This window comes from Cannabis sativa, chromosome 3 (genome assembly GCF_029168945.1).
Source record: "Cannabis sativa cultivar Pink pepper isolate KNU-18-1 chromosome 3, ASM2916894v1, whole genome shotgun sequence".
Lineage (NCBI taxonomy): Eukaryota > Viridiplantae > Streptophyta > Magnoliopsida > Rosales > Cannabaceae > Cannabis > Cannabis sativa.
In genome coordinates, this window is record NC_083603.1 from 29,283,958 (window position 1) to 29,295,149 (window position 11,192).

Below are 11,192 nucleotides of genomic sequence, written 5' to 3' on the forward strand. Positions count from 1 at the left end.
TATCAATTAGTTGATTGTCTTGAGATCGGATATTTATTAGTGACATCTTAATAATTTCATAAATTTTTAAAGTAATGTCATTTTTGCATCACAAAAATCAGCCTCACATTTTATTAGTGAGTTTTTGGGCAAATGGAGATTGTAAATATTAAGAATGATTAAATTTTAAAGTATGTTTCCTTAAAAAAATCTATATAAAATAGAAAAAAAAAACGAAAAACATGATGATATTATATTGACACTTAATTAAAACCTAATTAATCTTTAAAGTCTTGATTTTTATTTTTTTTAATTATAAATTCTAATTCACTAAAGTCTTACTCTCAATTATCCTCTTTCATTCACTCTCCACCACACTTACATTGAAAATGATTGACAACAAAAACATAGAACCTATAGCAAATTTGTCTGAAGATGAAGATAATTTTTTTCATTTCATGAGTTTTGTTAAAAAGAAATGTGAAGAAGATGTCTCTGACATGAGTAAGAGTACAATTAAGGATGACACTGAAAATGTTAGCCACGAATGGATTGATCCTGATGTAGTTGTTTGGAGTGATTTTTAAAATTTTTTGCAGATTGATAAAAAGTTAGAAGATATAGTTGAGTCTGACATGGTAGGTAAGGAGTTCCTTTCAATAGAACAAGCTGAGAAGTTTTATTTTTTATATGCTAAATTAATAGATTTTAGTGTGAGAAAAAAATTGAAAAGGAAAAACAAGAGTGGTGTTGTAAATTGTAGAAGTTGGCTTTGTTCAAGTGAAAGCTTTAAAGATGAAAAATATAAGCATATTGAAAATCGAAAAAAAAGGAAGAACATGATGTGACAAGAGTGGGTTGTAGGGCTACCTTAAAAATACTTTTGAACAAAAAAAAAAAAGCAATACTTGATTTGTTAAATGTCTTAGGGTTCATCATACTCATGCTCTAGCTAAGTCTCGCAAAAAAACCATTTGTTAGATCAAATAGAAAACTAATTAAACCTGTGAGGCAAGTAGCATTGTTGATGAAAAGGGCTGGAATAAAAACTTCTCATATTTGGCAATATCTAGTAGAGATATATGGAGGTTGGGAGAAGGTGGGTTGTATAAAAGTTGATTTGTATAGAGGTTTGAGAAACAACTTTAGAAATTGGGATGATTGTGATACAACCACTGCCATGGGTTATCTTGAATCAAAGAAAGGTCCAGATCCAGGCTTCTTTTATAGCCATGATGTCGATGAAAAAAATAGGTTAACTTACTTATTTTGGGCTGATGGATCAATGAAAGTGGATTATAAATTGTTTGGGGATTGTCTATGTTTTGATGCTACCTACAAAACAAACAGGCATTGTACATATATATTTTTAACAACATTACATTAGTATTTTTAAATTATTTTAGTTTTAATTATTAATAACTCGTTCCAAAAGTGAAAATTTTGTTTTTATGTGGTAACAGACATGAAAAACCATTAGTAATTCTACTTAGGTACAATAACCACAACAGAACATGTGTATTTAGATTCTCTCTTCTTCAAAATGAGAAATGGGAAAATTATAAATGGCTTCTTAAGACATTCTTAGAGTGTATGGAGGGAAAGATGCCAAAAACAGTGTTGACCAATGGATGTCTCTTTATGAAAAAAGCACTGAATAAGGTGATGCCTGAAACAGTTCATCGAATATGCTCATGGCATTTACTAAAAAATACAGTTTTTTATATATATAAAATTGGATTCACCAAAGAATTTAAGAAATTGATCTTCAGGTATGATATATTTTAAATTTTTTTATTTATTGTTTAGCTATGTTATATTTAAAATTATTGTCGATTTAATTTTAACAATATTACTTACTTAATTTCACGTTCATTAAGGTATTATTCAGATAGTGAATGGAAAGATAATTGGAAGAAATAGAAAGATGCTTACAACGTATCCAACAATACTTGGTTTAATGAACAATATGCTACGAGGCATAAGTGGGCAGATACATTTTTGCGGGGTCATTTTTTAGGTGGGGCCAGGGCAACTGGAATATGCGAGTCTATGATTCGTCAAAAAATATTTAGGAAAAAGGCTACGATTGTATGGATGTTCTTGAGGCATTGTGACAATGGCGTAGCTGCCTTACGTTATAATGAAATGGCAGAAAATTACAAGACAAATATGAGTGATCCATGTCCAAAACTGACAAGCATGCCAAACATTGAAGAACAAGCAGCTTCAATCTTTACAAGGAAAGTATTCAACCTAGTCAAAGGTGAGATAAAAATGGAAGATAGGTATTCTTGCTCAAAGTCTGAGATTGTACCTAATTATGATTTATTTCTAATATCAAAGTATATGAGTAATCATCCTAAGTGTAAGGTTTTCATTTCTCATGATGAGGAAGACATCAAATGTGATTGCTATTGGTTTGAGACTAGAGGAATACCATGTAGACACATTTTTGCATCCATGAAGCACTCAAACAAAGGTAATTTTCCACCTTGCCTTATCAATTCTCGTTGGGTGAAAGATGTAAAAGACATTGATCCTAAATCAGTTGGTAAAGAGAGAAGATGTCCACATCCCAATGCAATACAAAATACTAGGTATGGTAGAATCAACACCCAAGCGAGTTTGGTATCATACTATGCTACCAAATCTCAAAGAGCATTCACAAAGGCTATGACTGTGATGTCAACATTGGTAGAAGACCTACAAATTATGACAAACAATGAAGATGATGATGATGGAATGAAGATTTTCGGTTTACAATTCAAATTGACGATCCAAAAGTATAAGCAAATAAGGGTAGGCCAACGAAATTGCAATCCTCCCAAAGATTGTTTGTTGAAAGTGGTAGTAAAATAAAGGAGCTAAGTAAGCCTAGATTATGGAAAACATGCAAATGTACTGGACATAACTCAAGAAGTTGCCCACATAAGCAGGACGATGTAGAAAAAAGCTCAAAGCGACAAAAAAGTTGAAAGAGCTTCTTAAATTTAGACTTGTTCTTAAGTTTTATATGATTATAATCATATTGTTTGAAGTGTTTTTTTTTTTCTTGATATTATAATTTTGACGGATATTATTGTTCAAAATATTTTACCAGGATCTAGATTTACTAACAAGTATGTTTCATTAACATCCTAATATGAATTCTAAAACAATGTAATAAACATATATAAAGTTTAGGAAACCTTACATTGGGTGCAGCGGAATATAATGACTCCTTCCTTCAGATCTCTAGCCCTTGATTCCTTTCTGTAGCAGAGCATCACCAAGATCTGAACCTGGATCTCTTTCTCTCCTTCTTTGATGCTGATTCTCCTTCTTGTTGATTGGATTCTTCACTATCTTTCACACTATGATTGAGATACCACTTGATGTGTGTGGGCACTCACTCAAACACTCAAGGTTCAAAAATTTAAAAGAAGAAAAGAGAAAGGAAGTGGTTCGACCTATAGAGAAAAGAAAAGGAGGCTCAACTTTCCTCTGACAGAGTTCAGTGTGAATGTGAGCCATCACTATCTATTTATAGGTAACCACCTAGATTTAGGTTAGAATTATTTCGCATTAAAATAATAGAAAAATAAATGATAATTGTTTAGTGTGCCCAGCCATAGGATGTTATTGGGCCCCACTATGCAATTTTGCCATTTTGTCATTTTTCCATCCCATTTTCTCAAAAACGTCAATTTTCTAATTTAACCACTTAAATGTCAATTCCAATTATTTAATAACTAAAAATTAATTATTAAATAATATTGTCATTTAATATATTTATTAATTAGATATATAAAGTCTCTTAATTAACAAATAAAACCTAAAATCTCTTTTCTTACAATTTTGCCCTTGCTTAGTGAAAATTCATAAACTAGACATAGTCTAATTTTAGAATTATAATGGATTAATTAAAATCAATTAACTGAGTCTTACAAGCATTATGGTCTCAGCTAGTATAGGGACCATGGGCCTATATAACCGAGCTTCCAATAACCCGAACTGAATTTACCAAGTAAATTCCCTAACTTATTAATTTCTTGTTGAATCCACTCTTAGAACTTGGAATTGCACTCTCAGTTATATAGAACGCTCTATATGTTCCACGATATAGATACACTATTAATTTTCCATTGTTATAATCCTAATTTGATCAATGATCCTCTAATAGATGATCTACATTGAATAGGGACTAAATTACCGTTACACCCTTCAATGTATTTTATCCTTAAAACACTTAGCTCCGTATAAATGATATTTCAGCGAAGTGAAATGAGTACTCAATCATTTATCTCTGTTTAGCGAAGCTCGAAGGATATCATCGCTTCACTTCTATATACCTACAAAAGTTATAGATTCCATATTTATGTTAGCGCTCCCACTAAATTATACTATCATGTTCCCAAAATGTACGTATCACCCTGACCGAAAAGTAGGCTTAACTAACAAATCAAAGAACATGTATAATACTCTTGAGATCGAACCTAATCATATCAGGATTAAGATCATTTGATCTAGGATCAACTAGGTGATATTGAATTGAATAGATATTACGGTAAATTTTAATATATATAATCAAAGTTCAATATCGGTCCCTTCCGATGTATACTCCATACATCCGATACTGGTAAACTTTGCCAATGTCCTGGAAAAGGACATACCACTTATCCAAGGTGTAAGCATATCTATCGTTGATTACCATGCCAGTCTAATTCCAGTGAACTGACAAATCAGGGAATGAAACTTCTGAACATATAATCAAGATTATATTCCACTGTGCTGACAACACTATAATCATTAACAAATGCATATGTTCTGGACTTAATAGAATTTATACATTATATATATAATCATAAAATAAATCATGTGAACCATGCAACATAAAATGTTATTTCTGATCTTTATTAACTAATAAATCTAATTATATTGAAATGGGTTTTATTTAGGGCACAAAACCCAACAATTATATTACATTATAAGATTGATTATTGTTTTAAATATAACAGTATTATTTTCTTTTATTCAAACTAAAAAAAGATTATATTTTTTATAAATTTCAGTATAATTCCAAATTATATTAAAAAAAGTTGGAATCACGATATCAACTCCAAAGTTTTTTTTTTAAAAAAAATAAGGATTGTTTTAATTTATACTAATTAATCAATCCATTTAATTTAAATTCTATAATTAAAAAAAAGTAAACTAAAATCTTATAATTATGAATTAAATCAATTATAATAGTGTAACTAGTAAATTTTCTTAATATTTGATTGTTGTTAGTATTTTTTTTTTAATATATAAATTTTCAAAATAAGTGTATTATTTTGTATTTTCTATTTATTTTATATATAAGTGGCCAACTAAACAAATAATTTTTAAACTTTACAAGAAAAATAAGTTATGGTAAAATTAACTAAAGTTTGTATTCATTTATATTTTTTAAAAAATATTATCCACTTATACAAAAAGACTAAACATCAAAAAATATAAAAGTTGAACTAAAAATATTAACAAGTCGTAACTTTTAAGGTGCATGATCATGAAGTGTCATAAGTTTAGAGCTAAAAATGCAAATTATTTATTTGTTTGTATAGGTAAGTGCTCACATAAAGTAAAAGACAAAGAACTTGGTGGCATGATTTGGTGTGCTTAAGTTCTTATTAATATAACAAAGAAGATGTCGCTCCATTACCATCGCCACATGCAGGGTAGGCCTTGAAATTTTGTGAGCCATAGAAAAAATAATACTTTGGGCCCTTTATTTTGAAAAAAAAAATGTGTTAATTTTTAAAATCAATTAAAAAAAATGTGTAATTTTAAAAGAAAAATAAATTTTTAGGACCCTGGGCTAGGTAACCCATAGGCACAAGTCTAAGCCGCCTATAAATGTTAGTGCATTTTGACTTCTGGTTTAATTTTTTATAACCATTATCTTAGTTCAATCTAATTTATTTTATAATTTTCTTAGTCTGGTTGTAAGGATGGCAATCATACCTGCGGGTACCCGCCCTTAATGGGGCGAGGGCGGGTGTCGACTTTTGGGGGCAGAGGAATATGTATCTGCCCCAAACCCATCCCGATATGATATATGTATATATTTAATTTTTAAAATCATAACTACTATAATAAAAATAACTTCATGTTTTAAGCTTTTAATTGATTATAGTAATGAGACATTTCAGTTTTTATGAAAATGTCTACGGTGATACATATTAACAATCACACTTAACTATTTTAAAAAAATAACACTTAACATTTTACTTTCGATTAATAATTTTGTATTTACTAACTACATTTACTATACACACTATTCTACTCATGTTCATTGTATTAATGAGTTTTTATGATTATTTTTTTAAAATTCTCTTTGAGACATCATTTTTCTGTGGAATATGCCCCTATTTATAGGAATATAGGTTTTTTGTTATTTGTTGGGATCGGTTTAATATGTAACTGTTCATGAAACATGGACAATTCCCACGTTTTATTTAATTGCATGTGGAATAATATTTGATAACTGCTTAACTTTAGCTGCCTTTTCTTCTTATTCTTTTCGTTGGTTGCTGATTTTGATAAGTGTATCTCGCTTAACATAAGTTGTCCACCTTATCCATCTTCATGTAGAAAAAATGCTAAATGTTAGCAAGTGGTTCGTCTCGCTACATCTCTTCATTTGAGTGAATATTGCGAGCTGACTGTCTTGCTATATGTAATCCGAGATTGCAGTATATGATTACATTTATTCTACTTGAACGAATATATATCTTCTTTTTGACTATGTATTCTGAGACAGACATACGTCTCGTCAATATCAGTTCAATAGTTTTTATTCTTATCTCGCTTAAGACTATAAAGTCAACGAGTTTTGAATTTAAAATTTTAATATATTTTTTTTTTACATCTAAATTGATTTTTTACTAATGTTGAATATTTCTCATTTTTATTTTGAGGGTGTACGATTTGATAGTTGTCAAATTTTAAGGGGTAAATTTGTTAATTTAAAAAGACCCATGAGCATTTAAACGAAGTAATGAGAGGAAACCTAACATATACTAACCATAAACCATTTAAATATATTGCAAACCAAATAATATCAAATTATTTAATTTGGTCTAATAGTTGTACCAGTAGTTTATTGTTGACGAGATCCGAGTTCGATAACACCTATGTTACTTTTATTTTTATTTTAGAAAATATGATTTCGAAACTAACTTTAGAATAAAACCAAGGATCTGTGAAATAAGTGAAAACCATTGTACTAATTCTCATTTACTATAATTATTTAAGTATCTAATATAATAAATTATTTTATATACTTAATTTATATTTAATTTATAAATTAAGAATGTGTATAATAGTTACCTTTTAAATAATATATTCTTATATTTGGAATATTTTAATTGGCTATTTAATAATATTTTTATTAATAATAATTATATTTTCGTAATGGAAACATTCCTTTAAAATTAATATATGGTTGCTATACAATTATGATGGCCATATATATTGAATAATAAAAAAATTAAAAAATATTTTATCTCTTATTATTTTAATAGTATAAAGTCTATGAATGATCATGAATAGAGAAATAGCATTGAGCATAAAATTTAAAATTTAGATAAAGAATTGAAGGAAATCAGAGAGTGTCTTACAACAAAAAGGAATGCAGAAATAAATTTACAAGAAAATATTGAAGATAAAAAGATAAAACGGATGAATATTGGTTGGAAGTTTGAGGAAGAATTGTGTGCAATAGCAGAAAATAATTCATCATCAAAAGATAATGTGTCTCCCATAAATACTTTCAAAGGAGATAATGTTTTCTTTGAAGATTTTAAACTACAAAATACACTAAGAAATAAGGACAGAGATATGTTACAGTATATATATTCAAACTCCAATAATACCCAGTAAGTGTTATGATTATTTTGTATTATTAATTAAATTTATTTATTTTCATATATGCCCATTTTTCATGTATAGGCAAGTGATTGTAAGGAATAGTGACATTCATCTTTTATGATTAGATTTTCGATACCTTAGCCCTGGAAAAGAAGTAGAAATAACGGTAATTAATGTAATTATATTATGAATAAGGTGTTTGATGGTTTCATTATTTATATTAATTTTGTTTCATTATATAGTTTCTGACTATGGTCTCTACTTTATTAACCAATGACAAGAGGACCAAAACTTGTGGAAAAGCAAGAAGATGGTATCTTTCAGCTAACATAATTGTGAGTACTAATAGTTATATTGTAACGCCCTAATGCTAAGGCACTCTACAGTGCTTTTTCAATTGTTGTGCAATCTTTGTTAATCAAAGAATTTTCTTGAAAAACGTGTCAAATTAAAAAAATTTCATTAAATATTAAACTTTATAATATAATAAAATATTTACAAGTGCCGAGATCCCGTTTTCAAACTTTGTAAAACTAGTATTCCAAAATACACATTTAGTACAGGTCGCACAGCGACTAACAAAATACAACTCCCAGATGTCTCGAGACCGAACACTCCAGGTCGCGCCGCTTTGACATGTACAATCCCATCTGAGCTCAGATTCACTCCTGTTCAGCCTTCGCCTTTCCTTTACCTACACATGGAAGCAGAACTGTGAGTCGACAGACTCAGTAAGAAATACATATAACATATCATATAATTCCCGACCTGTAAATAGACGCCCATACACCTATTTACAGAGCTTAACAGATGAGCATGAACGTTCTAACTACTTGTGCTATTGACCATGATATCACCCCTATCAGCACTATAATCGTGCTGCAGGACCGGTACTATGTTCATGCCGCTATGATAGCATCAATAGCATCCAAAAGTATAATTGGCCATGATATCACTCTTAACCAGTACGATGCTTGTACTGCTGAACCGACACAATGGTTGTGTCGCTATGATAGTACCAATTCATACTTTCTGGGGTGAATATCACTCTTAACCAGTACGATGCCTGTACTGCTGAACCGACACAATAGTTGTGTCGCTATGATAGTACCCAAACATATACAATGATACACACAGCATGCATATATATCCACATATACATACATTCAGATAATCACATCACACGTTATATTCAGTTCTTACCTGTTTTTCGAATTCAAATGTGCTGGCCGACCTGAACGAAATTCTCGTGCTAGATGGATACCCTAATCACATTTGAAACCGGGTAAGTTACATGATTCAAAACCTATTCCCGGGAAACCCAAAACCAAAACCCTAGGTTCTGCTATATTCCCAATGGGTTATTCTAACTCTGGAAATGGGGAAACACCCAACCGAGGCATCGAAAAGGAAAAAATTGAGAAAATGAAAGGCCCGGGGAACCCTGCCAAAACCGGCTAGCCGGTTTTTGTGGCACTACAAACCGGCTAGCCGGTTTGCACCAGGTTTCCCAAAACCTTTCATTTGTTGCTCAACTCTCCACCAATTTCCATGAAACCTTCCAGAGTACCTAATTAGGGCATAAACAATAATTTTCAGCCAGTAATTCACAGAACAAATCAATAAATCTCAAGTTGCCATTAAAGCCCAAAGCTTTGAACTCAAAGCTCAAAGTTGCATAAAACTTACAATCAATCACCACACCAGCTGCTATGAACCAAAATTAACTCATACTAACCCTAGAATTCGAACTAAACAAACATCCAACCCTAACAGCCCCCCTATTACAAATTCACAAGTTCAAACTAAGCAAAAACTTAAAAACTAGATAAGGGTTTCACTAGGGCTTACCTTAACTTGAATCTCCCAAGATTACTTTGCTGAAAACACCAAAAATCAGCAGCCCTTCCCCTTGTCCTTGCTGGTTTCGGAGAGAGAGAGAGAGAGAGAGAGAGAGAGAGAGAGAGAGAGAGAGAGAGAGAGAGAGAGAGAGAGAGAGAGAGAGAGAGAGAGAGAGAGAGAAGAAAGGAAGCTTTTCCTTTGAATTTTGTATTTTCTTTCTAATTAGCTAAATGGGATAAATCAAATTAGGGAAAATCCATTTCCCTTGGCTGAAAACAAGTGGCCACGTGCCACACTCCTAGGCAGCCACCCAACCCCAAACAAATTACCAATTTGCCCTTTAAGTTAACAACTTAGGTGTTTCAAAAGCTAGGGGTAAAATGGTCAAATTCCATAACCCCGCTCAATCCCGATAATTTATTTTCTCTAAAATGTTTCCCACTAAGAAATAAGGTTCTAAACTTACCCATGTGATCAATCTAGCCATCCATCGCATTTTCCGTTGTCGCCGAGCAAAAATTACAAAATTTGCATATCTCACATATAAGCTAAATAATACCCCTAGAGTTTAATAAAATCTCCGGAATTGAGAAATTATAACTCTAATATTTATTTCTCAATATTGGGGTCCACAATTAAATTAATTTACAAATAATAATAAAATAATAAAAATTAGTGCTAATTGCCTTTACTAATCCAAATTACTAAAGCGGTCATTACAATTATCCCCCCGTTAATAGGATTTTGTCCTCGAAATCTAACCTGAATAGCTCTGGATGTTGAGTCCTCATATCCGACTCCAATTCCCAGGTGGCTTCTTCCACCTTACTGTTCCTCCAGAGCACCTTAACCAGTGCAATAGTCTTATTCCGAAGAACTTTTTCCTTTCTATCCATAATCTGTACAGGTTGTTCTTCATAGGATAAGTCTGTTTGCAGTTCAAGGGCTTCATAACTCAAGATATGAGTTGGCTCTGACACGTATTTCCTCAACATGGAAATATTAAATACGTCATGAACAGCCGACAATGCTGGTGGTAAGGCTAGCCGGTACGCTACCTGCCCGACCTTCTCAAGTATCTGAAATGGCCCAATGAACCTAGGGCCTAACTTACCCTTCTTCCTGAAGCGCCTAATACCCTTCATTGGTGAAACCCACAGAAAAACATGTTCCCCTGCCTGAAACGTAACATCTCTGCGCTTCGGATCAGCATAACTTTTCTGCCTGCTTTGAGCAGTAAGCATCCAAGCCTTGATGTTATCGATAGCCTCATTGGTCCTGCACTAACTCTGGACCCAAGTACTTCCTTTCTCCTGTTTCGTCCCAGTGAATAGGAGAACGACATTTTCTACCATATAACATCTCATAGGGAGCCATCCCTATTGTACTCTGGTAGCTATTGTTGTAGGAGAATTCAATTAAAGGCAAGTACTTACTCCATGAACCTTCAAAGTCCATGACACAGGCTCGCAGTA

The 11,192-nt window shown here is 31.7% G+C and overlaps 1 protein-coding gene across 1 annotated transcript; it reads left to right on the forward strand.

Annotated features, from left to right (window-relative positions):
- Positions 1–368: 368 nt before the first annotated feature.
- LOC115710811 (protein FAR1-RELATED SEQUENCE 5-like) lies at positions 369–2,841 on the forward strand. Its single transcript, XM_061112478.1, has 4 exons — positions 369–515; positions 579–621; positions 1,056–1,334; positions 2,000–2,841. The coding sequence occupies exons 1-4, from the start codon at positions 369–371 to the stop codon at positions 2,839–2,841; spliced, it is 1,311 nt and encodes a 436-aa protein (XP_060968461.1).
- Positions 2,842–11,192: the final 8,351 nt, after the last annotated feature.